This window comes from Rhinatrema bivittatum, chromosome 8 (genome assembly GCF_901001135.1).
Source record: "Rhinatrema bivittatum chromosome 8, aRhiBiv1.1, whole genome shotgun sequence".
NCBI lineage: Eukaryota > Metazoa > Chordata > Amphibia > Gymnophiona > Rhinatrematidae > Rhinatrema > Rhinatrema bivittatum.
In genome coordinates this window covers 220,760,217-220,780,779 of record NC_042622.1, presented here as the reverse complement: position 1 = coordinate 220,780,779, position 20,563 = coordinate 220,760,217, and the positions used below count along the sequence as shown (strand labels likewise).

Genomic DNA, 20,563 nt, shown 5'->3' with positions numbered 1-20,563 from the left:
CCCCTTGTTTTCCCTTAATTGTAATGGCTTAAATGTTAGTATGACCTATGTGTACCTGTCAGTGTCGCTCTGCCACAAGCTCCCACATCTTTCTCTTTTTTCCAAATATACTATGGTTTTACTTTTTATATTCCTTAATATCTGTTACATTTTCAGTTTCATTTAACTTTTCTCATTGAATTGTAATCTCCTTTTGTGCATATGAATAGCAGCAAGCCAGGGTTTTGGGAGGGATACAGTATTGTAAAATGTATGTAATCTTGCCACGAGTATTATGTGAGATAATGTACTTGTAGGTTAGCCTTGGTGGGGATTATCAAATTTTACTGCTGATTTCAAAAGTATGAAATCCAGCTCTAATACAAACACATTTTTCCATACAGCTTTATGTAAGAGCAGTTCTTACCCATATCTGCCCCCTTTCCTGAAAAAGGAAGCCTTGATAACTGATACAAGGAACAATTAGTATCTGATCTTCCCTCTCAAAGTTTATCATTTCAAATTACTTTTTCTTCTGACTGGCTAATTCCTCTTAAATGTTTCTCAGGGTATAAAATTAAGACAGATTGGTTTTGGAGGGTATGGACTGGTATTGAGCTAAGGTCTCATGCTTGCTCCAGAACAAATCTTACATTTTACTGCTTTGGTAGCAGTTACTGGCCCTTGTGTGGAAAGGTCTGAATGCCATTTGCATATAGAAAGGGCTTCCATTGTGGGTGGTGGTGGTCGAATAGTGACTTAAAGAACAACTCTCCCTGCTGGCTTGCATTAGGCAGAGAATAAACAGCACCATTTGCCATCAATCCTACATGATATAGGTATAGGCTAGATCTAATTTAAAACATGCATTTTAGAACTTTAGCAGGCACATAGCATAGAGTGCCAGGAAGTTGATGCATATTTCTCTTGGGCTTTAGTTCCCTCTGTATAGTGGTGACTTGATGGGAGTCCTTTGTTTCTGCACTATAAGCCATTCCCTCAATTCTTATTTCATTCTGTCCCTTAATTTTGAGTGAGCTCTTGACTATTCATCCAGCTTTTGTTTAGAGACAAACTCATAGTGATGCTGTGAACTAACAGACTGACTTTTTCTCAATGCTTGAGTAATCAGTGTTTGTAGAAACTTAACAATTTGCAACCAGTTAAGAAGCAATATTTCTCAGCGGTGACTGCCAGGATTGTGTACATTGAAACTTATCCTGGGCACTAGAACACTGGCATTTCAAATTCCTTCATTCCTGCAGAGGGATACTTCAGGCTCACACTATTAATGGCACATCAGAAATGAGATGACCTGGTGATATGGTGTAGGAATTCCCCACAAATCACATTCTTGTGCTACTATGGTTCCTACTGAGAGTTTCTAAATTCCAGGGGGCTCATACTTAGAATTTTAATGTGAAGCTTTCCCTCCAGAGCAGACTGGCTGTAAATTTTGAAAAGCTCTCAATTCTGCTTGAAGCCTCCATTTTATTCTTGTAGACAGCAGCAATGCCCAAACTCCAACCTCATGTAGAAAATGGAAGGTGTTTTTGAGGTCAGTCTGCTCTGAAACGAAGACATCAAGCATCAGTAAAGAGCTTTTGATAGCCAGTTGTCTGTTCAGATCTAATGCTTTTATTCAGGTGCAGCACACTTCCACCTGTATGGCAGGTGGGTTGCCCTAAGCATTGAGGGCATTGGACCCTCTCTGCCTTTAACATCCAAGGGTAGGGGAACAAATGTAAATAGTTTTGGGTTTGTTTTTTTTTTACATAATGACTTCTCCCATTAGTCATCAATCATATTGTCAGGTGCTTGGCATATATTACACATCAGTCACCCTGCTGTAATGTTGGCTCTTATTTCCTAAGTTAAAAAAAACTCTTTTCTTATTTACTTGTTTTCCTTCAAGTAAAACCTATGAACTGTTTCTGTAAACAAGTATTGTATGTAGAAACTCGGTATCATAAGTGATGGAACACTACCATATTTCCTTATGTATTTACTGACCTGTTTTTTGCTACTTTTTTCTTTTCTCCCCATCCCTTTTCCCAAATTTTCTTCCCTTGTTCCGGAATTTCTTTGCCAACTGACTGCACGGTACTTCTGCTTCCTGTTGTTGCTTGAAACAATTTTTTAAATCCCCCCTCAAACAAAAAAACCTTGCTCTTCGGAAAACAACCTGTCCTTCAATATTAACCATCTCGAAAACATCATCATCCATCAACCAATCCCGCCACTTCCTGCGGCGACTGCCTTTCCTCGTGGACGATTTGTGCAACCTGCGCTCTCCCCTTGATTCCTTTCCTCTCCCCTGTCCCTCCGCTGCCTTGCTCTGCTGTCCTCTAAAGAGAGTTACACCCCAATGCCTCTTTATTCTTTTCGGTATGTTATCGTTCACACTTTTATTACCTTTGTTTTCAGTTACTTTAGATTTCAGAAATGTACAGTTTTGATTTCAGATAATTTTGCATGCATAATTGTTTGGAGTTTGCTTTATTTTATTTTGTGTTAAACTACTGTTATGCATGGTTGATTGTGTTGCATGCCTTCCTAGGAATTTAAATATAGTAGTGTGATGAATCATTTTAAGTTCAATCCCCCTACCATTTGGGTTTTGGGTCTTTTGAAAATTGTATTTCCTGTAACCTTAGGTTTATATTCTGCTAGACAGCTGTGCTTTTTCATAAGCAGGGCAGAATACTTTCCTTTAGCTGGAATGAACTGCATTGTGAATTTAGTTAAGATTTGTTGCTTAGTTAAAAAAAAAAAAATCTCCTGCTGTCTGAACATTGTTCTTCCATGCTTTTCTCAAGGAGTGTATGGTGATGTGCAGAGGGTGAAGATCCTTTTTAATAAGAAAGAAAATGCATTGGTTCAAATGGCTGATGGAAACCAGGCTCAACTGGGTAAGTATCTGCAGCAATGCTACCTACTAACCTGTAACACGATCACTTCTGTGTGTGCATTCCTTTTAACCTGTTGGTTTTGGCTAGATACTTTCCTCTTGCTTTGAGCTTGGTTACAATCTGCCTGTACTGGGACTATGGCACCATGAGCCCATACTTGAGTTTTCCAAATTGCCAGCAAACAGGGTGGAATTAGCTGTGACACATGGGTGATGTCTAGTGCCAGACAAACCATCCCTGTACCTCACAGCTTGTACTATGGAGCATATGCAGGAAATCTTGCACATCTGTCGTGAGCTCCTCTTTTCCTGTGCCATGACAGATGTGTACCCTCTTGGAAATTTTTTCCCTATCCCTCAGACCAGTCCAAATGAATTACTTTATCTCCCCTACCAGCAGAGGGTGACACAAGGAAAGCTTTATTGTATGCAATCTGCATAGTCTACGTGTTCTCTTTCCAGGCGATGGTAGAGGTGCAGAACCTAAAGATGGACTTGGAGATTCACTCCAGGGGTGCTAGATCTGGTTTCATACCTTTCCCCTGGTAGAATAGGGATGAGCAGGAGTCTGTGGCCCTTCTTTGGCTTTTGCCCTTATTTTGAGGGTTTGATAGCCAGTGGTGCTGGCTCCTTCATCCCTGATCCTCTTCTACCTCTTGCTTGAATGAGTCCCTTATGGCTGTGGATGGGCTACCAAAAGGAAGTTTTTTTACTTTATGGTGATGGTCCTTTTTAAGATTTCCTAGTGTGTAGCCAGATGGACTCTGGAATTATGGGTTATATGCTCCCCTGCCAGCAGATGGAGACAGGTTTCAAAGCTGTCACCTTACACCCCTGCAGTGACCCCAGCCCTTCAGTATCTCTCAGTCTCTTAGCAGATGTGGACGTGCCTTCCCTGTCGGGATTGCAGTACTCTTTAGAAGAGGAAATTTTACCTTTAAATTGAAAAAGATTGCGCCCCGCTCTTCTGTGGTGATACCTAAAGGTCCCTCCCCCAGTTGAGAATTCCTGAGGCGATTTCTGAGATCCCTAAGAGGTGTGCCTTGGTCCGGTAGCCGGTTCCTGGCGAGGACTTTGCTGCTGAAGCAGCTGAAAGGCAGCGGGTGCGGGAAGCAGAGCGCGGAGGTGACTGCCAAAGCTTTCTTCCCCCAGCTGGAGACAGACCCTGTACTCAGCTGGTAAACGCTGAGCCCAGGTAAGTAACAGAAAAAGATTTCCCATTCAGAGTGGAGGGGTTTTGGTAAGACTTCCTCTGGTCTCTTTGCTCAGCATGCTGTACAAATGTCGTTCCCTTTCACTTGCTCTAATGGGAAGTGGGCAACAGAGTGGCTTGAGTAGGCCCCACTTCAGGCTTAGTTGGCACATTGCATGGTAGGCCACATTGGTGCCATCTTGCACGTGGTTTTGTGTGCATTGTATTGCTCTCCATACAGCATTGGCATGCGCAGTGCTTGCTGGCTCTGCGCACACGCTGTGCACGCAGTCATGCGCACACAACTTCTTAGGCACAGAATTCCCAAGCGCACAGGCTGTGCATGCACCTTGCCGTGGCCCGCTTAGTTGGGCATAGTCTTTAAGTGCAAGCAGACTGATTTCGCAACTGCTCTCTAATGACTCCGGCAGCAACGAAACACAAGTGCCATTCTTTCTACGCTGCTTGCCATATTAAGGTTACTCAGTCTGACCTGGATTCTTTGTCAGCACTGTGAGGAGGCCCAGGGAGAGGTGACCTCCCCAGACTTTACCAAGCCCGGTTCTTCCCATTTGGAGGATGGGTCAGCCACAACCTTAACCTGAAGCACTCCGGATCTGAAATCAGAAGCAACATATGTACCAGCTTCAAGTAAGAAGTCTCAAATTATGGCAGAACTGATGACCACAAATATCAAAATGACTTAAAATAGATACATGTCAAATCAAGTAAGGGAGTAAACCATATCTAAAACAAGAGGAAAAATCGAAACAAGTGTAATCTGAAACAGTTTTATTCCAAAGCTGCCATAGTGGATCTATGAGATTACAGAACACCTAAAGATGTTAAGATGGATTTGCAAGCCACTTAATGAATGTATTCCAGACACAAGTAGTTAAGCAGTCATGTTTCAGCACTGTAAGGTGTGCTAAACAATAATGGGAATGAAGGCGATGAATAACCATAGGTAGTGATGGGCCAGCAGTATGCTTCCATAAACTTGTTAACTCGCACCGTGCTGCCATGTACACATGGAGACAAAATAACTGGCAGTGATTGTGTAACCCAGTTGCTGGTATATTTAGCAGCACCACATAAGGGTCTAGGGTTACGCTCATCCCTATTAATTGAAAAACCCATTGTGTGACTTGCGTCCAGAATGGAATTATATTCAGGCAAGTCTCTTGTTTTTTTTCCCCATGATGGAGGCCATTCAAGAATTGATTTTGAGTGAGGCCCCCCCAGAGGCTAATTTCAAAGGGGGTCAGGTTTTGGAAGGTCTGTACCCTCTGGATCCAGTGGAAAGAGTGCTTGCTTTTTCTGAAAGTAGATGTTCTTTGTATGCAGTCTCCAAGCAGGCCACTAGTCCTGTGGAAGGAGGAATGGCCTTGAAGGATGCTCATGATAAAGATTGATACTATCCTTGAGGCAGTGGTAGTGACCTTGCAGATTGCTTCTTGTTCCCTGGTGGATTGCTCTTGTTTGCTTCTCTCCTAGGAGGTTGACTCTGGGGGAAACTCCAGGGCAGTTATGGAATTAGCTGCTGCTGCTTTGGCAGATGTGAGATGTGATTGGTCCACACTTCAGCCAGAGTGGCTTTGATAGCGGCCAGGTGTCAGTTATAGTTGAGAAATTGGCCTGCCGATGCGACCTCCAAGGCTAACCTCACCAACTTGCCCTCTAATGGCTCGCTTTTGTTTGGCAGCAAGTTGGATAAACTGGCCAGTAAGTGGTGTGAATCTCTAGTTTGTTTGCCGGAGGATAAGAAGCAGGTGCAGCGCTCCTTTAACACGAGTTTGTGCTAGAGGATCCAAGAGGTGTTTACCTTATACAGGAGTGACCTTTCAGAGGATTTGACCCTTCAGTAGGTCTGTCCTTTCATCCCCAACAACCCAGATGAGGCGCAGACTTTGATAGTGGAACCTCACAAGCCTCCTAGTGAAGGTTTTTCGACCCACCCCTGGGAACAGGATCAGTGGGTCTTGGAGGTGATACAAGGAGGATGTGTGATGGAATTCGCAGGGTTCCTTGGGATGTTCATGGAGTCTCCCTGCAGAAGAAGCAGATGGTCCCAGTGCCCACATCTCAAAATACAGGGCAATATTCCATTTTTCGTTGTGCCAAAGGAGGGCTGTTTTCGACAATCTTGGACCTCAAAGCTGTCAACTGTCATCTGCGAGTGAAGCATTTTCGCCTGGAAACATTGTACTCTGTGCTAATGGCAGTGCAGTTGGGAATTTGACTTCTCTGGGTCTGAGGCATGTATCCACTTTCCTAGCGTGTAGACAGACGGACTCAGGACCAGTGGGTTATGCTCCCCTGCCAGCAGATGGAGTCAGAGCAAGCTGATGTCAGAGTATATATACTCCTGCAGTGACCCCCCAGCCTGCTGATATTCTCAGTCTCCAGCAGATGGTGGATGTGCATCTCCCTCTGGGAATTGCTGTGAATTTTGGAAGGAGACTTTTAAATTGAGAACGAAAGCCCCAGTCCTGTGGTGATATCTAAAGGTCCCTCCACCAGTTGAGAAATTCCTGAGGTGATTTCCATGGTCCCTCAGAGGTGTGCCTTGGTCTGGTACCTGGTTTCCAACGTGGACTTAACTATTTGTATGGCTGAAAGGCAGCTAGTAAGGAGGCCGAGCACAGTGGTGACGGCAGTTCTCCCTGCAGCTGGAGACCATCTCTATACTCTGCCGGTAAGCGCTGAGTTTCAGTAAGCTAAAAAAAAAAAAAAAGGAAGTTTTACTTAGAGATGGGGTTTTAGGCCTTCCTTCAGTCTCCTTGCTTGTTGTGCCATACAGATGTCGTTCCTGGTCCTGATGGGGTTCAGGGACCTGGGCAGCCTGACGTGTTGAGTGGTCCCAGTGGACTAGGCCCCTCATTCAGGCTTTTCTCAGCACACCGCATGGTAGGCTGTGGTGGCATTTTTGTGCTGGTCTTACTGCTCTCTACAGGATGTCGGTATGCACAGTGTTGGCTCTGCGCATGCATTAGGCACAACATTTGTGCACATAACTTTTTTGAGCATGGTAACGCTCTAGCCAGGTGCACTGGTTGGTGTATGCCTTGCCACCCTTACCTCAGGGGTGCCTGAAATTTGTGCGCACAATTATTCAAATGCAAGCTGTTTAAACGCACAGTTACCGCTGCTTATGCTGGTAAATAAGTCATATTAGGACTTTTCAGCCTGACCTGTCTTCCAGCATGTCAGCACTGTTTGCATGCACAGGGAGGTTTGTCTTCCTTGGATTTTGCTAAGCCTGGATCTTCTGAAGGCCTGGTTCCAGCGTTGGTTGGCAGTGTGCCAGATCTTGGTACTCCCTTGACTGGCAGTTCATTTGGACCTGCTCCCAGTACCTTCTGGGATGGGTATGGATCCAGCTGCTTTTTTGTAAAGGTGCAGTCCTCCATTTGGCCCACTCCTGTCAGGTCGGGCCCTCAGCCAGTGGCTCCTCCCTCTTCCAATCCTATGGTTAAGTGCCGTGGCACTCCTCTGCTTGCCACGGGTATCCCTGGTGGGGACCTGGATGGCACGGATGAGGCGGATGCTGATTCTTTGGAAGATGGGGAAATTCCTCCTGGTTTAGAGCTGTATCCGAACCATGATGTGGTTCTTTCATAAAGATGAACTATCAGCCCTGATTTCCCAGACCTTGAAGATGCTGGTAATACCTGGTGCAGTCAGTTGAGGAAGAATCCAATTTTGGTTTCCTTACATAAAGCCTCTCGCTTTTCTTTATTTATTTATTTAAAGGTATTTATATACTGTTTTTTAAAATAAAATTTTATCAAAACGGTTTACAACATGTTAAAAATAAAATAAAAATAAAATATAACTAAAATAAACTTAAATACATAAATTTGACTAAATAGCTAGATGATAACTAGCTAAAAACAAATTATTAATTAAAATTAGAATAAAATAAAGGTAGCGTGCCTTGAGCAAGGAGGGCAGGGAGGGTAAAAGGGGAATGAGAAGGGACGAATTGTAATATCCTTAAAGAACACTGATGGGAAGATAGGGGAAGGGAGAAGTTAAAGTGACATGTAACTGATGAGAGAAATTTGGGAGATGAAGCTTCATTTATGATCAGGGGGTTGCTTAGTGGAAGTATTAAATGCTTGTTGAAAGAGGAATGTTTTTAGAGCTTTTTTGAAATGAGGATTTGATATTAAGCGAAGAGGGTTGGGTAGTGAGTTCCAGAGTGATGGTCCTGCTACTGAAAAAGCTCTTTTCCTGGTGATGTCTAATCTGGCCTGTCGTGGTGATGGAATGTCTAAGAGATTTTGAGTAAGTGATCTTAAGTGTCGGGTGGGTTTGTAAATACGGAGTAAGGTGCAAAGCCAGGTGGATGAGGAATTATTAATTAGACTGTGAATGATTGAGATTACTTTATATTTTATCCTGTACTTTATGGGTAGCCAATGAAGAGAATGTAGGATGGGTGTAATATGATTGCGAATGGAGGTACCGGATAATAAGCGAGCAGCACTATTTTGAACTAGTTGTAGCGGATGAATTGATGAATCAGCTAGACCTAGATAGAGAGCATTACAATAGTCTAGACCAGAGAAAATGAGAGATTGAAGGACAGTCCTGAAATCACGATAGAAAAGAAGAGGACGAAGATGTTTCAGAAGCTGTAATTTATAGAATGATTTCTTTGCTAGGGAGGAAATTTGTTTCATGGATAAATCTGTATTTATGGTTACTCCTAGATTTATGGCGTGACAGTTAATTGGGATGGTTGAACCATTGAATGTGAAATGGGATGGCGGACCTATAGAGGAATCTGTAATGGATGTTAAATGAACCAATTCAGTTTTTGATGGATTTAATTTTAAACTATTATGAGATAGCCAAGAATTAATGGTAGATAGGTAGAGTGAAACTAATGAAAGGGTGTCAGACCAGGAAGTTTTATAGGGTACCAGAAATTGAATGTCATCTGCATAAATTTTGAATTGTAAATTGAGTGAAGATAAGATGTGGCAAAGTGGAAGAAGATATATATTGAATAGTATGGGAGACAATGAAGATCCTTGGGGAACGCCAGAGGGAATTGTGTAGGGAGTGGAAAATTGATTGATATTAACTTGTTGAGGGCGATCTGTAAGAAAGGATGAAAACCAACTTAATACTGTTCCAGTGATACCTATTGCTTGTAGTCCTGAGATGAGAATTTGGTGATCAACCGTATCAAATGCTGCTGAGATGTCTAAAAATACTATAATATAGTCTGTGTATGAATCAAAGGCCCGGAATAATGTGTCAAAGGTAGATAGAAGAAGTGTTTCTGTAGAGTGTCCCTTTCTGAAGCCATGCTGGTTAATGTGGAGAATGTTATTTTCGGATAGAAAATCGGAAAGTTGACATAAGACTGCAGATTCTATTAGTTTAGCTAATGATGTGAGAGAGGCGATAGGTCTGTAATTATTGAGATCAGCTGTACCTTTTGTTTTTTATTTTAGAATAGGTAGAATGGATGTTTTTTCCAAATTGGATGGGAATTGTCCTGTTTCTAAAGATTGGTTAACTAGACTACTAAGAAAAGAGTATGCATGATGACCAATAGCTTTAAAGAAAGCTCCTGAGCAAGGATTGTATGGTGAGTTTGAGGGTTTTTGTTTGCTGATTATAATTTGAATTGAATTGTCTGAAACTGGATTAAATTCGGACCATTGATAATTAGGTTCTTTCTTGACACAGGTGGGGTAAGGTAGTTGTGAGAATTCTGTGGAGATGGTGGTTACTTTTGTTTTAAAGTGGTTGGCAATTTTATTGCAGAATGTTGTATCGTGTTCTGTGAAGTTTTCGTTGTGTGGAGTAATTAATGTTTTAACTATATTGAATAAAGTATTTGGATTTCCATTGGCTTTAGAGATTAACTTTCCATAATAGAGTTTTTTTGGCTTGATTTATTTCTTTGTAATAGTGCCGAAGGGTACATCGATATGTGTTTTTTGCTTCGGTTGTTTTTTTATGTCGCCATTTTCGTTCCAACTTTCTAAGGTGTGTTTTAAGTTGATGTAAAGATTTTGAGTACCAGGGAGCATTGGTCTTTTGTTTCCTGTTATTTATTTGGTGTTGTTTATATGGAGCGATCAGATCTAACGTAGAGGTAATAGCTGAGTTCCATTTAGATATTGAGTCTTCAATATTTGATGATATGGAGGTAGGTAAATTGGGTGTTACTGCTTCTACAAATGCATCTTGGTTGATAAATTTCCTTTTAAGTATTGTAGGTTGTTTTCTAGTTGTGTCTACTATGCTCTAGAGTAAGAGAAAAGTGAATTCTGTGATGATCTGACCAGGGGATGGGAATTACTTTAGTATCTTTCGAGGTTGGTGTGAAGGAGAGTGAATTAAAAAACACGAGGTCTAGAATTTGGCCTTTTATATGAGTTGGAGGCCATTCAAGAATTGATCTTGAATGGGACACCCCGGAGGCAAGTTTCAAAGGATCCAGCTGTGAAGGAGTGTTTGTTTCCCAAAGTGGATGCACTTGTCTGCACCCATCTCTAAATGGACGACTATCCCCGTGGAGGGAGGAGCGGCTTTGAAGGCTGTCCATGATAGGCAGATCTATCCTTAAGCAGGCCTTTGATGCAGTGGCTATGATCTTGCAGGTAGCTTCATGCTGTGCTCTTGTGGCAGGATCTTGCTTCTCTCAGGCGGCGGATGATTTAGGGATGCATTCCAGAGCAGTTATGGAACCTGCAACCGCCTTTTTGGCAGATGCGGGCTGTGAATTGGTCTGTACCTCAGCCAGAGGAGTGGCTTCAGTGGTAGTGGCCAGACGTCAACTATGGTTGCAGAATTGGTCAGCTGGTGCAGCCTCAAAGACTAATCTTACAAAAATGCCCTTTAAAGGCTCACTCTTAGGAGCGAGTTGGAAAAGCTGACCAGTAAGTGGGGTGAATCTCCAGTTCCCCGGTTACCGGAAGATGACCTAGTTGTAGCACTCACTTTCTGTGAGGGGTTATCTGAGGCTCAAAGCATTTCCATCCCTACAGGATTCTGACTTTTTGGAGGACTTTGCCTTTTGGTAGGTCTCAGTCCTTTCGTCCCTGTCAGTCCGAGAGGAGCAGTCTTGGGTGGCGGCCAGTCCCGAGCTTCCAAATGAAGGTTTGCAGACCCACCTTCGGGAGGAGGAGATAGGACTCTAATCTTTTAGAGGTGGGTCGAGATCATGTTGGATCAATGGGTCCTGGAAGTAATTCAGGAAGGCTATAAGCTGGAATTTCGCAGCATTCCTCAGGACTTGTTCATGGTGTCTTCTTGTCACTCCCTGCAGAAGAAACAGGCAGTGGAGTCTATGCTTCTGAGGCTCCTGCAGCTGTGAGCTGTGGTTCCCATGCCTGTGTCTCAGGAAAATACAGGGCACTATTCCATTTTTGTGGTGCCCAAGAAGGTTCCTTTCATCCCATCCTGGACTTAGTGTCAAGTCATCTGCAGGTGATTCATTTTCACATGGAAACCTTGCACTCTGTGATAATGGCTGTACAATCGGAGAATTTCTGACTTCCCTGGATCTGTCCAAGGCTTAACTTTGTATTCCCTTCTGTTTGGAGCACAGTCTTCTATGCTTTGCAATGCTGGGTCGCCATTATGTTTCGGGTGCTGCCCTTCGGTCTGGCCATCACCCAAAAATCATTTTCCAAGGTCATGGTGGTTACAGTGATGAGAAGAGATGGGATCCTGGTGCAGCCATACGTGGACGACTGGCTGAGTTGAGCCAAGTTTTTGGAAGAGAGCAGCCATGTGACCAACAAAGCGATCTCCCTGCTGCGGGAACTCGGGTGGTGAACCTGGCCAAGAGCAATCTCAGACCTTAATCATTGGTGTATCTGGGAGTTTGATTCGACACAATGCTGGGCAAGGTCTTTCTGATGGACACACGGATCGAAAAGTTTTTCAGGTGCGTAAGTTGGTGAACACTATCTGCCTGACAATGTGGAGCTATCTACAGTTGCTTGGTTTGACAGCAACCCTGGAAGTGGTGCTGTGGGCAAGGGCACATATGCATTCTCTTCCGCGCTCGCTATTCAGTTCAGTTCCACTTGCCGACGGAGATCTTTCTCCTCCAGTGGTGGATGCGGGGAGTGTCCTTGTCCTTCCTACACTAGCTAGTTCTCATGACAGATGCAAGTCTCCAAGGTTCTGGAGATCACTGTCAGGAACTAATGGCCCAGGGGCATTGGACATCTGAAGGTGACTCTGGAACAGCAATTGCCTGGAAGTCCGGGCGATCAGGTTGGCGTGCTTGCAGTTCAGCCACAGACTTCTGGGTCAAGTGGTCTGTGATGTCTGACAAACTACAACAGTGGTCTTCATCAACCGTCAGAGGAAACAAGAGCCAGCAAGTGTCAAGGAAATAGACCAACTTATAGGATGGGCGGAAGGACATCTTCATGGTCCAGACTTTCTCAGCAGGGATAGTCTGGACCATGGAGAATGGATGTCCAGAGGTATTTCAGCTGATAGTGGATTGCTGGGGCCTTCCGTCCCTAGAGCTGCTAGCGACTTCTTATGTGAAGGTTCCTCGCTTTTTCAGTCGCAGGAGAGATCTGTGGTCCCTGGGCATCGATGCTCTTGTACAGTTTTGGCCAGAAGACTAGTTGCTTTGTCTTTCCTCCATGGCCCTTGCTGGATTGAGGTCCACAGGAGGTTAGTACTTCCGATGTGTCCGGATTGACCCAGGTGCCCATGGTATGCAGAATTGCAGAGACTCCTGGTGAAGGACTCTTTGTTTTCTGTTGCAGCAGGGGCTGGTTATTCACCAGGATCCAGCTTGGTTCTGTCTTGCGGTTTGGCCCTTGAGAGGACTTGCCTGTTGAAGAGTGCATATTCTGTGATAACTGCTACCTTGCTCAGTTCTCCATTTCTCTAGCTTATGTGAGGGTCTGGAGAGTGTTTGAGGCCTGCTTATTTTGGAATTTTTGCAGGATGCATTGACTAAAGGATTGGCCCTTAATTCCTTGAAAGCTCAAGTTGTGGCTTACATGTTTCAGAGGTGCAGTGAATTCTCCTTGACATCCCATCCTATGTCCCATTTCTTGAAAGGGGTGAAGCACCTTCGGCCTCCTTTGCGGTTACTGGTTCTGTTGTGGAGTCGTAACCTGGTGTTGGATTTGTTAGCGAGCCCTCTGTTTTGACTGCTGTGCAATCTTTCCTTGCGATTGACCATGAAGACTGTGTTCATGGTGGCTATATGTTCTGCACATTCTGTGTATTGTGCGAGTTGCAGGTGCTGTCTTGCCAGGAACTGTTCCTCCAGGTGACTCCAGGGGCATTGCAACTGTGTACTGTTCTATCCTTTTTGCCTAAAGTGTCTTCAGAATTTCATCTGAATCAATCCATTTCCTTGCAGTCTCTGGATAAGGTCAGGGATGCGGAGGAGTGTTGCCTTCTGCATTCCTTGGATGTTAAGAGGCTTCTTGTGCGCACTATCTGGAGGTTTCTGAGCCTTTTCAGAGGTCAGATTGCCTGTTTGTCCTTCATGATGGAAAGAAGCCAGGCAAACCAGCTTCATGGGCTATGATAGCTCGCTGGATTAAGGAAGTGGTCACGGCTGCATATGTGGCTGCTGAGATGCTATTGTGTGTTCAGGTTAAGGCTCATTCCACTAGGGCTCAGGCAGTGTCCTGGGTGGAAGTGGTACCATGGGTAACGGCGCTCCCCGCTGTCTTGGTGGAACCTGCAGTCTCAGGATTTTGATTCGGTTCCACTTGCCAATGGAGGTCTCCTCCCAACTGCAGTGGTGACTGCAGGAGGATCATCTAAGGAGGGGAGTCTTCCTAGCCCCACCGGACTGGCTAGTACTGACAATTGATGCGCGTCTCCTTGGTTGGGGAGCTCACTATCAGGAGCTGACAGCGCAAGGACTCGAATGCAGAAGTCTCTCTGGAACATCAATTGGCTGGAAGCTAGGGCGGTCCGGATGGCATGTTTACAGTTTGGTGACAGGCTTCAAGGTCGATTGGTCCAAATGACCAACGCAATGACTATAGCTTACATCAATCGACAGGGAGGTATCAAGAGCCGACAAGTGTCGCTGTAAATAGAGCAACTTACAGAATGGGCAGAAGTGCATCTCCAGATCTCAGCCTCACACATAGCGAGGGCTGTCTTTTGCCTACAGTCAGTGGAAGGACGTTCGTTGTGACCGCATCGGCAGGCTCTAGGGTTTTCACTTCTTGGGTGCCTCCTGCTCATTCCGTCCTTGCAGCAGCCACGCCGCGCAGTGTTCACTGTTCTGCTTGCAGAGAGTCAGCCTCTTGGCTCTCTCGCACAGGCCTTTGCTCACGTTGCCTCCCTGGCGGGTAGGGGTCCTCGGGACGGGGGTAGGAGCATCAGGGAGGCTTGTGGTGTGGGCAAATGACCCGTTTTGCAGCAGAACGATGGCGACCTGTTCCCTGTAAGCATGGGAATGGTGGCCATCTTAAAAGCATTTTCGGCCACTCAGGAGAAGGCGGCTGGGGTAGGGGATCCCCGCTGGCCCTATCACCTGCTGCTTTGAGTCCGAGGGACCCTTTGGACTCTTTGCCTGACTTTTCCGATGACAACCCCGATCCCCTTGAAGGGGAATTGGAAGGCCAGCCCAGTTTTACTCCTGACTTTGCTTTTAATGCACAAAGCCTTTATGGCTAGCCAGTCTCAGCAGGGTGGTACTTTTAAGAAGGGTCCATATGCTGGTCCACCCAGGAAGATCCCAGGAGACTGGAGCCACAGGGTCTGAATCCAGAAGATCCAGGGCCCCTTGCTGAGGGGTGGCATAAGTGACTTTCCCTCGAGTTTCAGAGCTCGTGGGTCAGTTGAGTCATGATTCTGCCCCGGCTCCTCCTCTCATCGATGGGACCGAGCAGGACGAGGACCTGGAGAAGCCTTTGCCTCTGGATGGTGGTGATCCAAAAGTTGTCTGCTTGTTTCAGAGAGAAGAATTAGATCCCTTGATCCCATATATCCTGGAGGAACTGGGCATTGCACTTCCCCAGGCTGATCCGAGTCAAGACACAGTGGATCTGGTCATGGCCGGCTTACAAGGCCCAGCCAAGACTTTTCCGTTTCATCAGATGGTCCGGGAGTGGGATACTCCGAAGACGGGCCTGAGAGTGGACCGAGCTATGGACAAACTTTACTACTTGCCTGAGGAGACCTTTTTGCTGTTGAAGGTTCCTAAAGTGGATGCTTCAGTATCTGTGGTCATGAAGAGGACCACTACCCTGGTAGCAGGGGCCACGGCCCTTAAGGACCTACAAGATAGAAAGCTTGATGTCCACCTCAAGCGGATTTTTGAAGTGTCAGCCCTTGCTGCAGGCTGCAGCTCGAATGCCAGTTTCATGCTTAGGGCGAGTCTACGGTGGGTATAGCAGTTACTGAGTACCAAAGACCTGCCACCTCAGGAGTCTGCGCAGGCAGAACACTTGGAGGTGGTGGTGACCTACGGGGCAGGTGTCTTATACAACCACCTTCATACCTCCTCCAGAACAAAGGTATTGGTGGTGTCTGCAAGGAGGCTCCTGTGGTTACGCAATTGGTTGGCTGATGTTTCCTCTAAGGCTCAGCTTGGGGCTCTCCCTTTCAAGGGCAAGCTTTTGTTTGGGAAAGACTTGGAGCAGCTGATATTGTCACCCAAGGATTTTAAGGTTCATAAGCTGCCTGGGGATCCAAAGGTTTTCTCCCAACCCACTCTCGCTTTCGGGGGGCAGAGATGCTTCCACCAGAGCAGGACGGCTGGTCTGGGTCAGTGGCAAATCTGGAGGTCGTCAGTCCTAGACTCAGTTCTTTTGAGGGCGTCGCATGAGCCGATATGGAATGGTCAAGGTCCCTAGGGGCCAAATCCTCTCAATGAGATTTGGCTGACCCATTCCTGTCATCTGCTGTCCCTCTTCTAACATAGTAATGACGGCACAAAGACCAAAATGGTCCATCTAGTCTGCCCAGTAAGCTTCCCAAGGTTGTAACTGCCGCCTCGTGCAGGTTACCCCATGTTTCTCTTAAGGGTAGTAACTGTCACTCCGTGCCGGCTTAGCTTTATTTATTCCCATCTTCTAGCCTTTTAGGGATCCACAGTGTTTATCCCATGCCCCTTTGAAATCCTTCACAGTTTGTCTTCACCACTTCCTCCGGAAGGGCATTCCAGGAATCCACCACCCTCTGAGTAAAGAAATATTTCCTGACTGGTTCTAAGTCTTCCTCCCTGGAGTTTCAAATCGTGACCCCCCTAGTTCTATTAAATTGTCAAGATCACTTCGGATCAGTGGGTTCTAAGCATCAGGGAACACAGCTACGCTTTAGAACTTGCTTGCCTTCTCAGAGACTTGTGGTCCACTGATGCAGAAGCAAATTGTTCAGCAGACTCTCCACAGACTAGAGTGCCTAGGGGCTACCCATTCCCCTGGTAGAGCGGGGAGTGGGGCATTATTCCATCTTTCATGGTGCCAAAGGAGGAAGGCTTCTACCACCTGATTCAGGATCTGAAAAAGGTGAACAAGGCTCTAAGTGCCACATTTTCAGATGGAGACCCTGAGCTCTGTCATAGTGGCAATGTGCAGCAGGGAGTTCCTGGGTTCCTTGGATCTGACTGAAGCATATCTGCAAGGATCATCAGATTTCTACACTTCATGGTCCTCGGAATGCATTTCCAGTTTTGTGCTCTCCCATTCGGTCTAAGGCACCCTGCACTTTCACCAAGGTGGTGGTGGCAGAAGCCCTCTGGAGAGGGGCGGGGGGGTGGGGGAGAGAGTGTTGGTTCACCCATACCTGAATGACTGGCTTATTTGAGCGAAGTTGGCAGAACTCTGCGAGCAGGCAGTGACAAAGGTCTTGCACCATCTGAGGTCTCTTGGATTGTCAATCAGGACGAGTCATCTTCACCCTTCTCAGATCCTGGACTTTTTAGGAGCACGATTCGATACCCGGATGGGCAAGGTCGTCTTATGGAGGAACGAATAATCAAACTGCAGACACAAGTACATCTCCTCTTGTAAGCTCTTGTGCCCAGAGCCTGGGATTATTTGCAGGTCCTTGGCTCCATGGCGTCCACTCTGGAGTTGGTCCCATGGGCTTTTGGTTATTTGAGGCCTTTAAGGACAGCAGCGTTATCAGTTGGGATCACAAGTCTGAGGAGGTTGAGATTCCCTTACCGCTCAGTCCGCCAGGTCCAGTCTTGGTAGCTTGTCCGAAAACACTTGAGGCGCGGGTGGACCTCAAGGTGCCTCAGTGGGTGATAGTGACCACAGACGCCAGCCTCTCGGGTTGGTGAGCAGTGTGCCAATCGTCAGCCCAGGGCCAATGGTTGACAGAAGAAGCACAGTGGTCCATCAATCGCCTGGAGACCAGGGCGGTGTGGCTGGCTTAGTTTTCTCCCACTCTTGCACAACTGGGCAGTATGAGTCGTGTCAGACAATGTGACGGCAGTGGCCTACATCAACCGTCAAGGAGGAACCAAAAGTCACCCGGTAGCTCTTGAAGCGAAGCAGCTAATGGCCTGGGCGGAACATCTAGCCTTGGCCGCGTCCAACATGGGGACAGACAAGGCAAGCAGATTTTCTGAGCCACCAAAGGCTAAACCCTGGGGGAGTAGGATCTGTCAGAGGAAATGTCCCTCATCTCATGCAGATGGAGTATCCCTCATCTCGATTTGATGGCAACGCAAACAAATGCCAAGGCATCCTGTTCCTTCAGTCGCAGAAGAGAACATGGAGAAGGGGTCAGTGCCCTAGTATTCCCATGGCTGCATGATCTGCTTTGTTTCCCCATGGCCTCTTATAGGCATACTTCTGAGGAGGATAGAAGTTCACCCAGGACAGGTAATCCCCCGTGGCCCTGGTTTGCTGACCTAGTCAACCTATGGCTGAGTCATCCTCCAAACTTATGTCAAGGCCCTATATTTTTCAACTAGGCGGATCGCTTCTGTTAGCAGCCTGGCTCTTGAGAGGAAGCACCTAAGGAAAGGGCTATCTGGAAGGTTACCACCCTGCTTCGAGTCCGGAAGACCTCTACCTCTGACTTAGGTCCGGGTCTGGAAGGTCTTCGAATCTTGGTTCCGCAAGCACGGTACCCTTCCTCGGCAGTCCTCTGTGGCGCAGATTCTAGCTTTCTTGCAGAAAGGCCTCGGCAAAGGGTTGTCATTTAATTCCCTTCGTGTGCAGGTTGTGGCCTTGGGATGCCTGAGACGAGCTTCAGGGGGTGTCACTGGCAGCACATCTGGATGTGGTATGTTTCCTCCAAGGGGTGAAGCATTTGAATCCCCCAGTTCGTCCGGTGTGTCCATTTTGGAGCCTTAATTTGTTCCTCAGTTTTGTGTGAAGCTCCTTTCGAACCTCTCAGGAAGTCTACTCTGAAGACTATTTTTGGAGACAGTCTGCTCAGCGCGGAGTGTTTCAGAACTTCAAGCCCTCTCGTGCAGGGAACCGTTTTTACGCATTTCTGATTCCGGAGTTTCCCTCCTTTTTGCCTAAAGTTGTCTCTTCTTTCCACTTAAATCAGTTGGAGCTTCTGGCCTTTCCTAATGTCGAGAGGGATGCGCCTCATGCTAGAGAATTGAGGCAGTTGGATGTCAGGAGGGTCCTGTTGTATCTGTCACTAATCCTTTTCGGGTGTTTGATCATATGTTATGGAGTGGCGCTAAGAAGGGTCATAAGGTATCAAAAGCGACCATAGCCCATTGGTTGAAGGAGGCTATTGCTTCCGCTTATATTTGTTGCAGTTGGTTTGTCCCAGAACACAAGTTACTGCCGCCAATGGCTCCAGCAGCCAAGAAACAAGTGCCTTTCTGAGCTGCTTGTCATATTAGGGCTTCACAGTCTGACCTGGATTCCAACTTAAGTCAGCACTGAGGAAGCCCTGGAAGAGCTGGTCTCCCTGGACTTTGCTAAACCTAGCTCCTTCCAATCAGTCTTAACTGGAAGTACCCTGGATCTGAGTAACTTTGGGACTGGGTCATCCATGGGAGAGGGAAATTTAGCGGCACCTACCTCAGTACCTTCTGGGCTAGGCATGGACCCAGCTGCCTTCTCTTGGGTGGACTTTCCATGGCCTTCAAGCCTTCATACAGGCGCATTCTACCTCACTTGCCCCTGTCCAGAAAGAACCTCAGCCGGTAAGCCCTCTCTCACCCAGTCCTATTGGCAGACCACGAGGCATGCCTCGCCTCACCAGGGGTATCCTTGGCAGGGACCCGAATGGCACGAGCAAAGAGGATACAGATTCCTTGGAAGATGGGGAAATTCCCCTGGTTTAGAATCATATTGGACCATGTTACCATTTTTCCATAGACTAATTGCTGTTCCTGGATTCCCAGCCCCTGAAGATGCTCAGAGTTCCTGGGGCAGACTGATGGAACCAAAGAAGAATCCCATTCTGATTTCCCTACAGAAAGCCTCTTGTTACTTTCCAGTACTGGAAGCCATCCAGGAGTTGATTGACGTGGAGTGGGATACCCCAGAAGCAAGTTTTAAAGGGCTTGATGGACCCTTGGTCTGACCCAGTATGGCAATTCCTTAAGCACTAGAAGCTGTATACCCACTGGCTATGGCAGTGAGTTTGCGGTTCCCTAAAGTGGATGCACTGGTCTGTGCCATCTCTAAGCGAGCAACTATCCCAGTAGAGGGAGGAGAGGCCTTAAAGGGTGCACATGATAGGTGGATGGAGTCCATCCTTAAACAGGTCTCTGATGCAATAGCAATGACTGCTGTGCCCTGCTAGCTTGTTCATGCCTACTTTCTCTCAGGAGGTGGATAACTCGGGGGTGAATTCCAGAACAGTTATGGAACCAACAGCCTTTTTAGCTGATGCGGGCTTGGATCTAGTCCATACTTCGGCCAGAAGTGGCCTCTGTGATAGTGACCAGAAGACAGCTATGGCTATGGAATTGGTCAGCAGACACAACCTACAAGGCAAATCTTACAAAGATGCCCTTTAAAGAATCACTTCTTTTCAGAAGCGAATTGGAAAAGCTGGCCAGTAAATGAGGCGAATCTCCAGTTCCCCAGCTACCAGAAGATAAGAGCAGTTTCAGCACCTCTCGCCTATGAGGGGGTCGGTCCAGGGGCTCCCAATGTTTTCGTCCGTAGAGAAACTAGACATTTCAGGTCTCAACCCTTTGGGAGGTCTCTCTTCTTTTGTAGTCGGCATGTTCAGGTTAGTCATGAACCAACTAATGAATCTTAGCTGTCCCACCCTCGGAACAAGGATAGGGGGCCGACTGTCCCTTTTCTACCAGAGGTGGGTCAAGATCACTTCGGACAAATGGGTACTGGAGGTCATATACGAAGGATATGTGCTGGAATTTCACAGCACTCCTCAGGACATATTCATCATGTCTGTTCGCCATTCCCAGCACAAGAAGCAGGCAGTGGAGACTACTTTTTTAAGGCTCCTCAGGATGAGGGCTATAATCCCAGTACCTGCGCCCCAGGAAAATACAGGATGGTGTTCCATCTTTCATCATACCCAAGAAGGAAGGTTGCTTT

General features: G+C 46.4%; 1 protein-coding gene across 1 annotated transcript in view; it reads left to right on the top strand.

Moving 5' to 3' along the window:
• PTBP1 (polypyrimidine tract binding protein 1) overlaps positions 1-20,563 on the top strand; it is a 115,053-nt gene that overhangs the window by 80,591 nt on the left and 13,899 nt on the right. Inside the window, exons 11-12 of the mRNA XM_029613500.1 lie at positions 2,334-2,367; positions 2,799-2,891. Coding sequence (XP_029469360.1) covers positions 2,334-2,367; positions 2,799-2,891 — 127 coding nt within the window. The remainder of the gene's footprint in view (positions 1-2,333; positions 2,368-2,798; positions 2,892-20,563) is intronic.